Source organism: Mastigoproctus giganteus, chromosome 11 (assembly GCF_048544385.1).
Source record: "Mastigoproctus giganteus isolate SK-2022 chromosome 11, ASM4854438v1, whole genome shotgun sequence".
Classification (NCBI taxonomy): domain Eukaryota; kingdom Metazoa; phylum Arthropoda; class Arachnida; order Uropygi; family Thelyphonidae; genus Mastigoproctus; species Mastigoproctus giganteus.
The window spans coordinates 89,923,300-89,943,194 of record NC_143585.1 but is presented as its reverse complement, the minus strand read 5'-3'; the positions used below and the strand labels follow the sequence as shown (position 1 = coordinate 89,943,194).

Sequence of the window (19,895 nt, the reverse complement as noted above, 5' to 3'; positions counted from 1 at the left end):
GCTCAATCATTTGCATATCAGATGAATACTGAAGAGAAAGGTTTCTGATGACTGAGTCCAGAAATTTAAGGACTCAAGAGCAGTATTAAAAAAAAAAAAAAAAAAAAGTGTGTTGAAAAAAGTGCAGCTGTCAACACTGAAGCCATGAAGAAATGGAAGGAGAATCATTTAAAAAATGTTTTGTTGATCAAGAAAACATTTTCAATGTTGGTGAAACCGGACTTTTTTTTTTACTTACTACCAGATAAAAAGCTTATTTTTAAATGTCAGCAATGCAGTGGAAAAACAAGGGGGGGGGGGGGGCAAAACAGTGGATAACTGTTCTCCTAGCACAGCAGCAAACTTGTCAGCACAGAGAAGCTTCCCCTTTAATTATTGGGAAAGCCCTGCCTTTGCCAATTATGTATCAAACAAACTAAAAGTCTCTTGGACATCATCAAAAATCTACAAAGACAGATCACAATGAGTAGGGGGGGACAGAAAAATTTTTCTGTTTGAGGATAACTGCATCCTTCACTGCCAAGTGAATGGCCTACATGCAATCAGTGTTGAGTACCTGCAACCTAATATGACATAGTACTTCACTCACTTGATTAAAGTGTAATACAATGCTTCAATGAAAAACTATCACAGAATGTTATTAAGCAAAACTGTTTTATCTCAAAAGCAAAGAACACCATAACAAGGGGATGTGCTGCATTTATGTATATGTCTTTATGTTTCAGCATGGGATGAGTTCACAAAAAATTAATTTCTGCTTCAAACAGGTTGGATTTGTTGATTAGGGTGAGGCAAATACAGCTTTACATGCTTCTTCCCTCTTAATTGCAAAGAATGATCCAATAATAGCGAAGAAATTTTTGGAGATATGTGTCATCACTTAACTTTGTAAATGTGTCTTGAACACTATGCCAAAGTGGATGTGGACAGTGCATGTTCAGGATACACACAAATGAAGAGAACTGTCCATCTTCCAACCACCAGACTAGATCATTATGGTATTGCCTTTTACATTCCTGTTTGCAGATATATAATTCCATATTGCAGATATAATGGTGATGAAATTTGTAGTGATGAAGAAGAGGAACCTACTATGGTGGAGCAAGTAGTTTCATTGAAGGAAGCTCATCAAAGATAATGAATTATACCTTGTTTCTTCAATCACAGCTGAACTGCACAATGAAGCATAATGAACCATTGAGAGTGAGTGCGAGAGTACATGTGAACAGGCAAAGTTTTTACGGCTCCAGCAAATAGAGAAGTTTTTGCTTTTTTATTGACTTAAATTGGCATATTAATTTATTTTTTAGAGTTGCTTTATATTCCTAGCAAAACTACTTTAGTTTAAATTGAATTTATATAGAGATTTTGATGCATAAGAGTGTGTTCTGGTGTTGAGTTGGGGGCTCAGAACTTGATGGGCCCCCTCCCCATTTTAATTCCTTCGAGGGCATTCACCCAACTCTTTAAGCTCCCATCAGAATGCTGAGATGGTGCCTAATTTCTTCACACAATTTTTTTTTTATGAAAACCCCAAACACGAAAGGTATCAAAACCTATGGTACTTAGTACCGTGCATAGGTTGAAGGACAAGTATGGGAGGGGGGTGATGCCGGAAACTTTGCTCTAGAGACTAAACATGGGTTTCACCACTTCAAGCCTCCAATAAGCAAAGTGGTGGTATTTCACCGGTTGATTACTGTACATACATGATTTACAAATTAACCTTACAACAAACAAAGAATGTACAATCTTCTTTTTCTTTTTTAATAAATTAGATTCTGAATTAGATTACATTATATTGTATTAGAAGAATTATACTTTGGTCCTTGGGGATGTCACTGACATTCTCTCTCTCTCAGGTATGACAAGCTGGGCTTGCTACCTGGGAGTTTAAAATGCTGACGGAACTGATATTCAGGTGACATTTCAATCAAATGGACTGAATTTTGGTAAAGTCTGGTCGTTCTATGAAAACCAAATCCCCTGCTTGCACCTTCACAATGATGGTTCTGTTAGTAATCCCAAGTACAACCTCGCCACGTGCAAGTCCTGAAATACGCCACCTAGTATACTGGAAGCAACCACCCAGGTGCAAACCAACATAAGCAGGGGTCAAGGTGTGGCAACCATAGTATATGGAAGAATGCCACCCCTCTGTGTTATCAGGCAATACTAGGTGGAAGATGAATCTCACAGTTTTCTTATTGGATGCTTGAAGTGGTGGAACCCATGTTTCATTTCCAGAGAAAAGTTCAGCCCCCCTTCATCTCTTCCATCCAACATGTAGTATGATTGATGGCTTTTTGAGGTTATCATGGGCATTACGGCAAGATCCAATCTTTCTTACATTGAGTGTAGAGCTCTAAAACAGTGTTTGCAGACCAGCTGCTAGATAGTCCATCAAATCAAACCCATTGGTAACTCTCTAGGAGAGCTCCAGGCCAGCTAGTGTATTATCTCACTGACTCTACCAAATAGTGGCTGGAGGATAAAGTCTGAGTAGTGTGTATGTATGGGGGGGGGGATTGTCATGGCAATATTATGTCAAGGAGCTAGGTATATTCTTGCTGTGTGTGTATACCGTATCCAAAAATTTCATTACGTCATAGAACATGTCTTCCACACATTTTCTTACTACTGAATACATCAAAGAGTTGAACTAATACAACAAACTTATCTGCAAAAAGATCTAAACCTCCTAAACACTTCCTCGTTCATTCTATAAAATAAGCAGTCTTAGTTCCATTCTCAATGGCGTCCATTTCCACTTAGTCTGCCAAACCCCAGGTACTTTTTCTGACAGAACCTCAGTTATCGGTTGATTCAACCACTGCTCATCTCAGGTGTCAGAATTATTTGCTGTATGATTCCTTTCACTTCAAAGGTACCTGTGCACATATCCATTCTGATATTCCCTATCAGAGACTTAGTAATTTGGAATCTGTTCTTTTTGATCTTATCTGGCTTAAAATCTCTCTACTCCATCCTGACATATTCATTTTTTGTCTCTATCATTCTCCCAACACCATTAATCTCTTGGAACTCTGACTTTGTCACTTTGAAACTTGACTTTCTCCAGTCCGACTTTCCTAACAATTAGGTAATTTTCCTTGGTGATTTTAATAGTCACAACCCCAACTGGCTTCTGTTTACTAGTCACACAGACACAGATGGTCAAAATACTAAGGTTTTTGCAATTACTAATGACTGCACACAGATTGTTCATTTACCTACCAGAATACCAGACAATCCTAACCACACAGCCAACACTTTTTTTTTTTTTTTTATACTCACAAACAATCCTATCCAAGTACAGGGTCAAAGTAGGGGGGGGGGGGGTCCTATAGCCACCTCAGATCACAACTTAGTGATGGTCTCTCCTCCAATGGAGCCCTTCTCTTGTGACCATTCTCAACCTAGTGCTGTTCAGCATTACATGAATGCAAAATAGAATGATGTGCAACATTTATTTTTCTTTTCCTTTGGTGGATTACTGTTTTAAATCTTCTGATTCAAGTGTTTACTCAGATAGTGTCAATGAAATTATTCCTGTAGGGATGAAATCCTTTGTTCCACAATAAAAACCTTAAAATCTTGTCCTTTATCTAAACTTTGGTTTTCGAACAAATTTCTACTGCTGTTCAAGATAAGACTGTTGCATATCGCAATTGGTTTGCTTACAAATCTCTAGGTTCATTTTTTGTTTACACCAAAGCTCGCGACAATTGTAGAGTAGTTATTAATCAGTCCTAATTATATTTTCAACAAGCTAAGAGTAGAAAACTTGCTCTTGTCCAAATAGTAGAGCATTTTGGCCTCTTGCCAAAGCTAGTGGTCGCAACCTTTGCTCATCTATTCCCACCTCTATCAAAATCGGACAGTTCCATTGCCACCCCAGCTAAAAATAAAGCTGATCTGCTAGCATCCTGATTTTCTTCTAACGACCTCCTACCATTCCCATTACACTCCATTCAATGCCTCATGTGGTCTTCTATCAAAAAGATGTCAGAACAACTTTGAACAGTCTTGTTGTTGTTATTTGGTTTTTTAGGAGCATTAGCAACTAAGGCCATATTGCTCCGGTGCGGTGGTCATTCCCTGACCTTTCCGCATGTTCCGTATTTGGTGGTGACGGGCCCGAACCCCGGTCTAATCAAGAAGGGTGTACTACGCACTGCTGCTCCTTCCCACCTGGCTACGGAGGCGCCTTTGAACAGTCTTGATGCCAAGAAAGTGCCAGGTCCTAATAGTATTTCTCCACTTGTTCTCAGGTGGAGGAGAAATTGTTGAAGTTAAACATAAAAAAGGCAACTGGGGTGGATGGGAACTATCCAGTTATATTAAAGGAGGCGGCAAAGGAACTAAGCAAACCCTTAGCCATAATTATGAGAGCATCCTTGGACTCAGGGGAGGTCCCCAAGGCTGGAGTTGTGCAAATCTATCCCAAATTCACAAAGGGGGATCAAAGGGTGACACAAGTAATTACAGACCAGTTAGTTTAACTTCTGTTCCGGGTAAAATAATAGAGTCACTGGTTAAAGATGCATTGCAGAATCATTTAGACAAGACTGCAGAAATAATTCAGACACAGCATGGTTTTGTCAAGGGTAAGTTTTGTCTGACAAATTTGATTGGATACTATGATGTGGTCACAAAGGAACTGGATGCAAAAAATAATTTTGATATCATATACTTGGATTTCAGAAAAGTTTTTGACACTGTTGCACGTGGAAGACTACCGTACAAATTGGAGCAGAATGGTATTAAGGATAAGTTGCTACAATGGATAAAAGGATGGTTGAGTAGGAGAAGACAAAGGGTGGTAATCAATGGGTGCTGCTCTTCGTGGACTAATGTTATTAGTGGAGTCGAACAGGGTTCGGTGTTGGGTCCACTGTTGTTTTGTATATTTATCAATGATATTGATGAAGGTATATCATGTTTAGTGTCAAAGTTTGCAGATGATACAAAGGTTGGCAAGGTTTTTAATGACAGTAATGGCAGTGTGCTACTGCAACAGGATCTAGAAAATTTGGACAGATGGGCTGAGAAGTGGCAACTGAAGTTTAACATTGACAAATGCAAAGTACGTACTGCATATGGGTAGAAGTAACCCCAGAGGAACATACCAACTGTGCAGTACTACACTTAGGGTGATAGAAAATGAAAAAGACCTGGGAATAACTGTGCAGTCAGATATGAAGTTTTCTGAACAATGCAGACAGGCTGCAAGAGCAGGTCATGGGGTTTTGTCCATGATATACAGGAATTTTGCTAGCAGGGAAAAGGAGGTGATTGTCCCTCTGTATAAGGCAATGGTCAGGTCAGGCCACGCGTAGAGTACTGCATACAGGTCTGGAGGCCTCATTTTAGGAAGGATGTAGATTTGCTTGAGCGTGTACAGAGAAGGGCAACAAGATTGGTGAGGGGACTGAAGGATCCTCTTACCAAGAGAGGCTTAAGTTCTGCAAATTGCAGCAGCTGGAGACTAGGCACCTGAGAGATGATCTGATTGAGGTGTACAAGGCCTTGAATGGGTTGAGCAAGCTGAATTCTGGTGGGATTCTTCCACTTGTTCAGATTACGAACCTAAGGGGGCATAAATTCAAATTGAGGAAAGACAGCTACATAGATGTGTGGAAATTTGGATTTAGCCTGTGGGTGGTTAATTGCTGGAACAAACTTCCATTTGTCGTTGTGGAAGTTGATAGTTTAAATAAATTTAAGGAGGAACTGGACGAACATTTAGAGGGAATGGTTGTGTGAATATTTTTTTTTTTGGCTGATGCTGCATAAGCTCATACGCTTGCTTTCTTGCATCATGTCACGATTACTATTACCTATGCTTGCTCCTGATCTGTGTCACCATTTTAGACTTTATTACACCAGTGTTTTCCCTTCTGCTTGGAATTTTGCTCATATTCAGCAGTTCCTAAAAAGAGTGACAAAACTCTCCCATCCAATTATCATCCCAGTAGATGACTTTCATCAACCGGTAAAATACCACCACTTTGCTTATTGGAGGCTTGAAGTGGTGAAACCCATGTTTAGTCTCTAGAGCAAAGTTTCCGGCATCCCCCTCCCCCCCATACTTCTCCTTCAACCCATGCAGTACTACGTACTATAGGTTTTGATACCTTTCGTGTTTGGGGTTTTCATAAAAAAAAAAATAAAAAAAAATACTCTTTGTAAAATAATGAAAAAATCCATTAACAGCCAACTGCTATCTAATCAATGATAGCCAATACAGGTCCTGTCAGTTACTCTTTTGGTGATATACTGGCTTATGTTATCAATCTATTGACAGATGTGATGGAAAAGTTTGGTTAAACTCAATCAGTTGCTCTTGACATTTCAAAGGTTTTTGATCGTGTCTGGCATAAACATCTTCTATTAGAATTAAGCTTCAACCTTATGGGCTGCCCACTTTTTTTTGGTAACTGGGTATCCAGTTTTCTCTGACCACTCTTGTGGGTAAGAGTGGTCAGAGAAAACTGGTAGACAGCTCTCTGTTTTCTAAATTCTTCACTAATGCTGGTGTTACCCAAGGTTCAGTTCTTTCTCCCACTCTCTCTTGTATATTAATGAGGTTCTGCCATTGACCAGAAATCCTATCCATAGAATTGCACATTGCAATTCACCTTCTAGTTTGAGAAACCTTACCCTGCACAAACAGCTTCAACTTCTTGAATATCCAGTACCAATTTCTTAAATGCTGATCTTCTGGTAATTCTCCAGTGAGGAAAAGATAACTTAGTTCATTTCAATTCTTCTAAAACTCAGTCCTGTCAAAATGGATTCATCTATTCCTATGCTTATCTTCAACCACAATCAGATTTCTAGGCAAGAAGACTTATCTCTATTAGGGTTTACTCTGAAGTCTAATCTCTCTTGGCATAATCATAATTCCTCTGCATCTAGAAAACTGGGTTTTTCTCTTTTGCTCTCAGTGTTACTTTTCTTCCAAACAGCTGCTCAATTTGTACAAATCGCAAGTCACCCTGCATGGAATATTGTTCCCCTCAAAACCTCTCTCACGCTTCTGAACTCCTTTCAAAAGAGGGGAAGTTAGGTTAATTAATGACCCATCTCTTACAAAGTCTCTCCACTCTCTCTCTCTTAGATGTTCTGTTTCTGCTGCATGCCAATTCAGAAGAACAGTGCCGTAGGTACTGTTCTTCTGAACTGGCTTCTATAATTCCTCCACCCCCTCTTCCAAACCACTCCGAACACATGCTGGAACCAGTCAGCATCCTTTTACTATCCAACTTCAAACTCACAGAACCAACTTTTCTTCTTTCTCGTTTATTTATTCAGCTTCCATTTTCTGGAACAACTTCCGTCCCTTCATTGTATTTCCTGAAAATTATGATCTACAGAAATTCAAGTCTAATATCAACAAGTATCTTTTTCATCGTCTAAAACTTAACTCGTGCACAGTACTAAGTACTACAGATTCTAATGCTTCTCGTACTTGTGGTTTTTTTTTAAAAAGAAAATTCAAACTTTTCTTTGTTCTTTTGCTGATTGTGTGAACTATCAATGCAATAACCATTTTTCTCATTCTCCCGGGTGTACATCTGTTTATGAATTTCATTAGAATAAATATGAATTCTATTTTGCTACCAGGGGATGTTAGTCACTACAGTATTCTCCTGATTCAAATGCACCACTGGCAAATATGTCTAAACATGGTACATATACAAGCCTAACACTTGCCAAAAAACATAGAAGTAAATAACAAAACATAAAAAAGGAAATCAAATGAACTGTCCACATACCTCAAGAACAGAGAAGATTGTGTAATTAACAAAATGGACAAAAGAAATGACTCTGAGCTTTTTCTATTTCTCTATTTCTCTATTCATTGCTATGCTATACTTGAGGTGGTGAGGAAACAAAAGCATGTCACATGTTTGCTTGGGCAAAAAAAAAAAAAAAAAAAGCAAATGCCTTTTGTTTTTTTGAAAGCCAATATAAACTGTGTATTGGGTAGGCTGCATACTGGCAGGCAGATAAATTTTTAAAATTTTTTAAATACAGTATACATATTTTGAAGGTGGGTTAGAAACATTTTTATTTGTTGCTCACAAATAAAAAGTATTTATTATTGAAAAATAAAACAAATGTTAGGGAAGTCCACACCAAGTTGCCATGGCATGTGAGAGAGAATATGAAACTACCGAACTCTTATGATGACCAGGTAATGTCACTACTACACTTTGCTGGTATTAATTCTATTATGCAATAATGTGCTGCAGGTACTACCTACAACACAGCCTCAGCCTGTCAGCATGCAGCCTACCCAATACACATTTGCTTATATTGTACAACATTGGACAGACCCGTCAGTTTTCTTTCAGGTCCATCATGGAGCTGAAACTTAACTTTAGTTGGTCTGCACTTTGTTGTGGTGATGGTTTTTTATCCCCCACTTTTTATAAATCCATGAAATTTGTGATGATGCAAGTTTTTTTTCCTTTATTTAGTTTAATTCAATTTATTATATTAATACTGATTTAACTTGAATTATCAGTACTTGATAACACTGATAATTAAATATTTAAGGTTTCTTAAAGTAAATCATATTATTATTTTCATTCTAGACAAGTTTATTTTATGGAAAATATTTTTATTACAATCCCTCTAATGATTTTGTGTTTTAATTTGGCCTACTATTAGTTGCATGAAATTATATAAAGGTATTTCCAACTCTGTAGTAAATTTTCACCCTATTCTCTAATTTTTAATAGAGAAAATGCAGTAAAAAGTGACTTTGGAAAGTTATTCCAGACAAGTTAGAATGGAAACAGAATAGTTTTTTAGTAAAGTTAGAGGGAGAAAAATAAATTAAGGTGAAAATAAGCCATCAAATGCCTGGCAACTTGTTTAACTCAGTCAAACATAACTAAGCTGTCTGTTGAACTTGCAGGGCATCACTGGAATTTTTAGCTTGGGGAGGCATCTTCACTATATGCAAGTGGTATGGGGGTAGAGCCTTCAGAAAATGCAGATTAAGGGTTTTGATATACTTTAAAAATTTCAAAAGATTTTTTTTTTTTACATTCTTAATGAAAATTAAAAAGCACATGTATGATTTGGGGTATCATTGTTTCAAAATTGTTGGCAAAATGCCAGCTTTGGGCTTAATCCATCCATGATCTGATTGTTTATTGCTTTATCAAATGCAAACAAATATCATAATAATTCTCTTGTAAATCTCTTATCTGCTCAACCAAACCAAAATGAAGACAGGGATAGGTTCAAAGCAGAGGGAATGTGATCTTTGCTGGGAATGTGGGAGTATTCACATAACTCCTCCCATGATTCTACTCATTATTATTATTATTTTTTTTTTTTTTTATCTGAAATAGCTATCTGATAGCGAAAGAAATTTGCAAATCCATTGTTATTGCAATTAGACTATATGCAACAATGGTGCTCAGTTAATAACAGGCTGTGCATTGCCTGTACAGTAAACCTCAGCTATTTGCGGTATCTGTATTCGCAGTTGCTGAATTAATATAAAATGAAACCTAAAAAAATGTGAATTTTAAGCACCGTGAACATTTTCTGCCATAAAAAAACATGGGCGTGGCTAGAATTATCTTTCCCGGTCAAAACAGTGCTCAGTGGGTATGGGGAGAGGGATGGCAAAATCGCGGGCGTGGATGTTTCTCACTAATCCTTGTTCAGTATGTGTTATGCGCTTGTCATGGAAGGTTTCGTTGTTTGCTTTTAATTTATATGCTTATAAATTGAATAAATTTATCAATTGATATACTTACAAAAGTGATAAATCTACTGTTTTGCAGTGTAAAACAGACGCTTTTTCGAGTGTGTTAATGAAAGAAGGTGACTTTATTGTGGACAAGTTCTTTCTAACCCATACAAAAATATGGCTACGAATAACAAGGGACATGTGAAAATATCAAAGAAGGTGATGACATTAGCGAATAAAATTGAGTTATTAGACAAAATTTCTAATGGTGAAAGTGTCTCTTCAGTGGCAAAACATTATAAAATCAATGAGTCAACAGTTCGATCAATCAAAAAATCGAAAGAAAAAAATCCACCGTAGTGTCCGTGAAAATGCGCTAATTGCTTCAAAAATTTGCTCTGTAACTCGTGATGTTATATTAGAAAAAATGGAAAAGGCTTTAAATCTGTGGATAGAAGACAGAACTCAAAATAAAATTCCGTTAAGTTCACTCATCATTCGCGAAAAGGCTAAACTCCTTCATCAACACTTTAGCAAAACTGGTGATAGCACTGGCGGGATAAGTTTTTTAGCTAGCAAAGGTGCTGGTTTGAAAGATTTGTTTGAAATTTCTAATAAATATTACATTTAATATTAAATTGTTTCTTATTTTCATTTCAATGCCATATGCTTGCATTTCACTATGTACTGTATGTACATATAATACATACATAGACAAAATTTTAGACTAGTTTTTCTTATATATTTCATACTTTGGAATGGAACCCTTTTATTACTATGGGAGCCACAACTCAGTATTCGCATTTTCGGTATTCGCAGCATTTCTCAGGAATGTAACCCCCGCTATTCGTGGGGGTTTACTGTATATATATTTGAAAAAGCAACTTGTGTCTGCATAATCCTGTACACTGCCTCCAGGATCTCAGCCAGCCCTAATATCCAGAATAATTGTGAATATAATGTATCAAAATTGTACTTGTTTCATACTATCTCATCTTTTTCTCTATTCTACTCTCTCCCACAAATTCATATTACTGTATAGAGTATATGCTTTACACCTCCATAATTAGCACATCTTATATATCACCTTTGTTCTCATGGATGGAACTAACTTTACCACATATTTAGGATTTTGCCCTTAACCATCATCTCATTGAAGGAGGGGAGGAAGCCACCTAATTCTTACCTTTTCAAACATCTTTCATACTTCTAGTGACATGCCTTCCCACTTTCTTCATCTTAGCTAAAAGCCCAGGCTCACTAGCCCAGAGGAAATATGCATGCACAATCAAGTCTTATGTTGTGCAACTATCTAATTGTATGATCTCTTGAATATTCTTCATTTAATAGCCTTCGGTAATCTTATAAATCCTCTTTTTGTCAATGTTATTTTTATATATATTGAGGCACTATCTTTTACAAATGAGTGGCTGCTGGGGATCCAACACACCTAAATTTTTAGGTTGGAAAGATTAAAAAACAGAACCATGAAACTTAAAAAATAGCTGCATATGAATATTTTTCAATTAGGTTTTTGTAAGTATGCTATAAATACTGTAAACATCTCGATATATAAAATCCACATGAGTGGTATTGTTAGCAGTTTAGTGTGTAAATTTTTAGTCTAAACTAGGCATGAAATAGAAAACCAGCACAATGTTTCGATGTTTTTATTCATTGGTGATAAAGATTATTTTTACTTCTGAACCTATACAAATACCTGTTTTGACAGTTTTATTTATAAAATAGGGTAAGGAAATTTTCTGAATTCACTCATAATTTACAAGTTATGTATTGGTGAAACAGGTTTTATTTATTAGTTTGCCAACAGAGCCAGGAAAACATTAAGTTAAAAAGAAGCATATTGTCTGCATAGCATTCTAGTTTTCTAGTAAAATAAAATACAGTATACTATTAAAGAAACCAACAGTTATTTTTGTTTTAATTGTTCAACTGGTCATTTTTGGTGATAATTGTACTCCGCCAAAAAAAAGGCAAAAACAGAGGTTTTTATGTCCCCCTCACTACTTAAAATTAAATCATCAAGAATAATTCATGTTTTGGGCTATGACAGAATTTCTGCAACAACTATACTCACTTTTTCCATAGTGTTTTGTGTTTAATGGGAGAAGAGCTATTAAAAATAACCAGATGACAGTTGTACTGTAGCAGATAATACAAACTGATATTTCAGTTTGTATTCATCATTTTATGTATTTTTAATTTTATTTTTAAAATAAACATGTATAGAGTTTTCGAAATCATGATTTTTCCTTCTCTAATTATGCTTTATTAAAAAAAGCATCATAGAAAAGTCCCAACCTTTTAATTAAATAAGTTAATTAAATTTATAAATATAATTTTAAAATTAAAAATACATATTACTGAGAACAACAAAACCAAGAGAGGAGTTTCTAAATCACTATGGCCTTGTAATACAAAAAGCTTGTCTAAATCACTATGGCCTTGTAATACAAAAAGCAATTCATCTAAATTTCTCCCACCCAAAAAAACTGTTCATTGCACACCAATGTACAAGGTGAGGTTAGAGAGCTCCAGGAAAGACTCTTAAGTAAACTGTAAATTAAAACTGAACTTATCAATTACCTGCTTTTGCTCCCTTAAAAGTAATTTCCTCAATTGCTCTACATGAAACCATTCTCTTCTGCCATCACCAAAATCAAGCTGGACTTTCCCCAAAGATCTAAAATGTGCCCCTTTCAAAGTTTTGATAATTAGGAATAGAAAGAAGCAGTTGAAGGAACCATTTTTCTATTTGAGAAATGGCCTCACCAATAATACAGTGTGGGCCAATATGTCAGTGAGGTAATTTCTGAATAAAAAAAGAATCTTTCATATTTATGCAACAGGGTTATCTTCCCTGTTGCTCTATCTTCTTTCTATTTTAGATATTTAGAAAAGGCCAGCAATAAAGACACTAAACCCTCTCTTTAACAGATTTTTGAAATAATTTTTGCACTAGCCTTTAGTTCAAAAAAAAAAAAAAAAAAGCACAGGCTTCCAAATAACAGTATCCCTCAAAGCAAGACTCAGAACAGGAGCCAATGACAACCGATAGCATTTACCAACCTGCCAAGTAGGTCAGACTTCAGCATGGAGTCATCTAAACCTCAGGTGGGATACTCAAAATGCTTCAGACTCTCAGTATCTACTGCCACTATACAAGACAGTTAAAAACTCTTCTACTCCATACAATAAGTGCAATAAAATACAGTATTACCAAATTTAAAAATGTTTTTTATTTCATAAAAGAGCACATAAATTAACAAAGTAACAACGCTGGAAATCAAATATAGTTTCTTTCAAGATTAACAAAAATCATATTTAGCAGACAGTCTTGTTAAAGTGGGGTTTTACTGTAATTTTAAATTTAATTTACTAATAAAATTATTCCTGAAACTTTCTAACCACCTTATACATACAGAAACAGGGGGAAAAATGAAAATTTACTTCAAACACAAAAATCAATTCCACTATCATTCTAACCACACTTCATACATATAAAACAGAAAAAATATATAATTACCTTCATCACGAAAACCAATTCCACTGTCACTGTTACTGCTGTTACTACTCGTATTGCTAGGCTGGGGCGACATATTGACATGAAAGTCAATTCCTGGAGCAACATCAACATTCAGTCCCCCTAGTCTGTTTCGATATAAGCCAACAACTGCCTGTAAAATGACATCTGCTGATTCTGGAAATTCTTGACACTTGTTAGTTACTGGATCAGGTGTACAAGTTATGCGAAAAGCTTTTGCCCTCTTTAAATGCTGATGGTGAGGCATAAGCTTTGGATCTACCATAAATACATGACAGGAACTACTAACACACAATGGTTCTTCTTGACTTCCCTCACTTAATTCATCACTACTAGCTCCATGATTTGTAACTAATCCAAAAAATTTTTTATCATCAGCATAAACACCACTGAATGTAATTTTGTCTGCTGAAAATTCAGCCAGTGTAAGACCATGTGGATTTGTAAGTATAACACTTTCAGGGAACACTGATAAGAGAACTAAAGTGTGGACTTTCTTTTCAACACGAAGTCTACGTATGCAGCTACGTATTGTTTGTAAACGAGAGCTCGGAAGCTGAGATTCCTTTGGCATCTCGATAGTACCAAGATAACCAACAACTGCCCTGAGTATGATGCGATCTTGGTTCTCATCATTATCTTCATTTTGATTCTGATGAGCAAATAAAGAAGGATAGAGAATGCTATTTAAGTCTTGTTCAGTAAAAATAGAATGAAAGACTTCTGCTGAACCAGATATATTTAAATGTTCAGGATGAGTTTGACTTTTAGTTACTTTCTGCTCTTTCTGTTTACAAACAGTGGATTGTTGTTGTAGTTGTTGTTGTTGTTGCTGCTGCTGCTGCTGCTGTTGTTGCTGTGGCTGTTTTTGCTTTAGAGGAGCTGGAATCCCCGATTCCCGAGAAAGAGGTCTTTGAATGGAACACCGACTACTGACTTCCTGTAAGCGCTGCTGCAAAATCAGATCAAGTAATGCTTTATTTGACCTGGCAGTTAGTGCCAGAGATGTAACGTTGGCAACATTCTTGGCATCCCTTACCTGACGTTTAGTGATAGGCTCACCAATTATTTTATTCCCATGTATGTGGTCAATGAAAAGTGCACCTGTCTGTAAATCTCTTACTACCTTTTCAGCCCTAGAAACATTGCTATTTTGCTGCCGATGTCGTAAACGATGAGGATACTTTGGCCGTGGTTTAATTACAGTAACAAACTCTTCTTCAGAGGAATCAGAATAATAATTTTCGGCTATCTGAAGTTTCAAAATACCTGTTGAATTACCAATTAGGCGAACTACGTCATCATGCGGTGCTTTGGATACATTCTGACTATTTACAGCAATTAAAAAATCTCCTGGCCGAAGACCTGCCTTTTCTGCAGGACTCCCTGTAACTATACAACTAAGAATGCAAGGAGCTTGCCCTGAAATGGTGAATCCAAATCCATTTTTGCCTCGTGATATTTCCACTGTTCTAACGCCATAACTAGGACGTTTTTTCCTTCTTCTGTGTTGATGCATTTTAAGAATACTTTTTTACAATTATCTGCATTTTAATTTTAGTCGATGAGTAATATATATGTCTTACACCTGAAATAGGAAATGGGAAAAAAAAAAATTATATAACTACACATTCAGCAAGATTTTTATTAAATAGTTATAAAATTATTTAACTTTAACTTTGCAACTCTTTTTCATTAAAAGCATTTTTATAATGTTTAAATACATTAAGTTAGTTACCATATTTTCTCCAGTACCCCATTTTTATGCAAATTTAATTTTTGCATCCAGGTTGCATTTAAATAAATACTGATAATAAACACCTACTTCTTTTAGGTTATGGCCAGTTGAATAAGTAAAAATTCTGAACTCTGCATTCTTGTCAGAGAGACCAAACCATCACCAAGTTGATATTGAGGTGCCTACAGGACCAATAACACTGATTGTGTACTCTGAAGGGTTGCTGGTAAGGAAAAGATTAAGAATGTTGGGTGTGTAGAGTTTAGGATTGTCATGTGTCCTGGTAGATAAATGAAGAAGCTGTGTAAGGTTATTAGTAATTGCAAAAGCCTCAGAACCTTGACCAGCAAGGGGTTTCCATGTAACTAGGAAACTGAAATTAGCTATAGTTGTAAACATTAAAATTATCAAGGAAAATTTCCTTGCTATTAGCAAATTCAGAATGGAGGAAGTTTCAAAGGAAGTCAATTTCTTAGAAATTTGTAGAATTATTTGAATAATAGACAACAGATGAATTTGACAGAATGGAGTAAAGAGATTTTAAGTCAGAGAAGATTCCAAATTTACTTGTCTCTGGCAAGGAAATATCAGAGTGAACATATACACAAGTAACACCTTTGAAGCAAAAGGAATCACAAAGCAAATTATCAGTGCAACTGAGATGAGTAGAAGTTTGGAAACTGAAATGTGTAGCAGTTGGAAAACTGAGATGAGTAACAATTTGCAGTAGGTGGAATTGGACATCACTGAAATTACAAATTAGACCACATACTGTGAAATGAATGAGGAAGTTTTTGGGAGGTTTCGATATTTTCAGATAAGTTTGTTCTATTCGTTTGACTATTTGTGATGCATTCGGTAGATAAAATAAAAGATGTGGGGGGAGGGGAGGAAATATGTATGAATTAATGAAATTTTTGAATATGGCATATACATATTCAAAATGATTGATAAAGTGAGGCAATCCTCGCACAACGCAGTACTCATATAACACGGTTGCGCTCTAACATGGTTAGAGAATTGTGGCAACCTCACATAACATGGTATTTTTGAACTTTTGTGCAGGGAAAAACTGCTATTATGTTGGATGTGATTTATCAACATTTTCCATTCTTTTTTGTGAATCCCCACTTTCGGCTCGCTAATAATTATGAAAACAAAAATTATTGGAAAATCCCCATGTTAGATTCTGTGCTATTGAACTTGTGAAAAAAATCTAGATTTCAAAGTTTTATTACTATTGGATAATGCCAGATATCCAAAAGATTTAAATCTTCCAAACTAGTACAACTTCTTTAATAATATCAAGGCACTATATCTACCTTTGAAGCTCATTACATTAGAAAATCATTACAATGGATTTAGGAAAAATTTGATTCCGAATTGCATTGATTGAACATTGATTTGATGGAGGCATGGAAACAGTTTTCAATTGTGGACTGTATTGGAATCATAGCTTTATCGCTCAAAGCAGTAAAACTGTCAACATTAAATGCGTATTGGAAAAATGTATGGCCAGAGTCAGTTCATTCAGGAAATATTGTTGACCCGACAGAAAACGGAATCCATGTGATAGTAGAACTTGCTAAGTTGGTAGGAGGGGAAGGTTTTGATGATATGACTACTGAAGCCCTCGTGGATAGCACAGTTGGTAGAATCGCCGTCTTTCCCACACCGGGTGGAAAAGATGCAAACTTTTCATTAAATAGTTAATAAAAATTGGGCTCCTTTCATTCAAGAATCTGCATTCAAAAAATAAGATTCTAATTGCTCGGCTAACTTTATGCCTTCCCGTATGCTTTTTAGTGTAAAATTTGGGAAGTTTAGAATTTTCATCTGCGCTATCATCGTTTGAATTGATTTGGTTTTACCTCAGATGCCATTTCCACCAAATCCGTTCGCCAGCCTCTTTTTCTACCAGTAATTCTTGAACGCCTTCAGTAATCATATCTTTTTTTATTTTTTTAGGAGCATCAGCAACTAAGGTCAAGTTATTCTGTGTTTATTCTCTATAAATTGTGTCCTGAGGTCGATTTTCTGTTTTGCTGGATGAAAAATCTGAGTTTCTGGAAGAAAAAACCCTGCTACCCTCGCCGACTAACTCAGCCACATTGTGAAAAATGCCCATAAAAATTCCTCCCATCATAGACAGGATTTAAACTCGAGTCTTGAGTGAAGTGCCGGGTGATTCTATGAACTGTGCTTCCCACAAGGGCTTCAAGTATTCATATCATCAAAGCCTTCCCCTTCTACCAACATAGCAAGTTCTACTATCATACCGATTCCATTTTCTGCCTGCTCGACCATATTTCCTGAATGAACTGACTCTGGCCATACATTTTTACACACACGTTTAATATTGATGGTTTTACTTCTTTCAGTGATAAAGCTATGATTCTTGATACAGTCCACAAATGAGAAATGTTTCCATGCCTCCATTTCTTCAATAGATTCGGAATAAATTTTTTCCGAAATCCATTGTAACAATTTTCTGATGTAATGAGCTTTAAAGGTGGATATAATGCCATTCAACTGTGGTGGCAGGAACATAACTTCAAGATTTGGATGACTTAAATCTTTTAGATGGCCTGGTGTGCTATCCAATAGTAATAAAACTTTGAAATTAGATTTTTCCACAAGTTCAATAGCACAGAACGTAAAACGGGGATTTCCCAACAAAATAAAATACAGGGATTTCTCAATAATTTTTATTTTGCCTAGCAAGTCAACAGCGGGAATTCAAAAAGAGTGGAAATGTGGAAAAATTACATCTAACATAATAGCAGGGTTCCCCCCTGTACAAAAGCTCAAAAATAATGTTATGCGAGGTTTACTGAAATTCTCTAACCATGTCAGAGCGAAACCATGTTGTAGAAGTACCGTGTTATACGGGAGTTGCCTGTTAGCTCTTGGAACGTAACTCCCCTTTTTGTACTTATTCTTAGTCCCGTATAACACTGTTTTGCACAATCCAAGGGTTATACTGGGTTATACGAGGGTTACCTGTATACAAATCAAGAATATACCCAGTCCCTTTGCATAATGTAGCCTCAACAATGCTCCTCCCGCATGAGGAATCAGAGTATTGCACAATACTCTGACTCCTACAATTATTGGCTGGCAGAGTAGATGCAGTGAGATTATACACTACCTAATCCAGATGCCTCCTAGAGTGTTACCAATAGGTACGCTCAGAACTGTAAGCTCAAAATGTTAGAAATACAGAATCTTACATTACTGCTCATCATAACCTCACAAGACATCAGTCAAACTGCATGGTAGAAGAGGTTGTCAGATCTTTGCTCTGGAGACTAAACATGGATTTTTTCACTAATAAGCAAAACGGTGATATTGCACAAAGTGATAAGAGTAATCTAGCACCTAGTATTGCCTGGTGATACAGAGGAGAAGTGTTCCTCAGGGTGATGTGGACCCTACAACTCAACTCCTGCTTATTTAAGCTCACACCTGGGTAGTCATCTATAGTAACTATGTGCAGTGTTTCACACAACACAATGCACATGAGAGATGTATAGCATAGGACATAGTGTTTCTTGTCAAGTGGCATCGGGCCTCCCCAACTTCATGTGGTATACTCTATGTTGCAATACAAATTCTATAAAGGCCTGAGATAGTGAGTGTTGGTATATTATTTCTCCAGCTGTTTAGCTGTGAGCTCCTAGTGCGACCATTATTGCCTGTCCTACAACATGAGGAGGTAGGCGGGGTGTAGGGTATAGGTAAAAGACTCTGGCAGGCGTAAATCCTAGATGTTACCTGAGTTTGCCAGGGAAGGCCCCAAGAAAAAGCAAAAAAAAAAAAAAAAAAAAAAAAAAGGGGGGGGGAAAAAATTGCATGTTTTTATTGCAAAGGGAGCATGGGGATGACAGCTGAGTGTTAGGAGGGAAAGGGAGTGAAGATAAGGAAGGAGGATAGGAAGATTTTCCACCTGGAAACTGGATGTTAGGAATGGGGGAACCTGTGGGAGGAACCCATCCTCGTGGGGGGGGGCTGTTACAAGCAAGAAAAGGTTTTGAGTGGTAGAATCCACCAAAGGATAATGGTATTAAGGGGGAATAAAATCATAGGGTCAGAATATCCTATGTGGAACATGGTGACTGCACTAATGGAGCAGAACACGTCTCTATTAGAAATCCCACACTGGCCAGGCCAGCTGCAGTATCAGCAGATCCCATGACATGCCTACGAACAAGGAGGCATGCCGACAGCTAGGCAGGGAGGGGATTTCCTGATAGTTTGCCCCCACTGCAATCCAATTTGGGGACTGTCAGAATAGGCCCCCCAATTAGGTTATTACCTAGAAAAATTTACTTCCTGTGGGTCCAGTTGTATAGTTCAAATGCATGTAGATGTTAAGTTACACTGAGTAAACCGTGCATTCACTCAAGTTACTTCATGGGTTACACGGGTGACTTAAAATCCATGCACATTTAAACTATACAACTTAACCTGCAGGAAGTAAATTTTTTATATATATAAACATATTCAGGGGACAACATTTGACATTTACTCAACAGTCTCATCCATTCCCCATTCATCACAGTACCCTGAATAGGACAACACGGTTTAAATCCCCCCCCCTCACAGCAGGTTAAATGCACGCATTTCTCACCTAGCATAATGGCATACATTCACACATTTGCATACCCATCAACACACACCATCACATTCAGACTCATATGCTCTCACATGCACTCCCACTCATGTATCAGCTGACATACACTAGTCAACACCAAAAATGTTTCTGGCTTGAAAATGGTCAATTCTTCTTAATTTCAGCATGGGAAAAACAAATATTACATTTAAAACTCTTAATTAGCTCTCGGTTCCACGATCTAGCCTCACTT

At 36.7% G+C, this 19,895-nt stretch overlaps 1 protein-coding gene across 1 annotated transcript in view; it reads right to left on the bottom strand.

Moving 5' to 3' along the window:
• LOC150078245 (regulator of G protein signaling loco-like) overlaps nucleotides 1–19,895 on the bottom strand; it is a 311,630-nt gene that overhangs the window by 240,982 nt on the left and 50,753 nt on the right. The window contains 3 exon segments of the mRNA XM_090384508.1: nucleotides 13,272–13,897; nucleotides 13,899–13,917; nucleotides 14,022–14,877. Of these exon segments, the coding sequence (XP_090240634.1) occupies nucleotides 13,272–13,897; nucleotides 13,899–13,917; nucleotides 14,022–14,808 (1,432 nt within the window). The 5' untranslated portion in view covers nucleotides 14,809–14,877.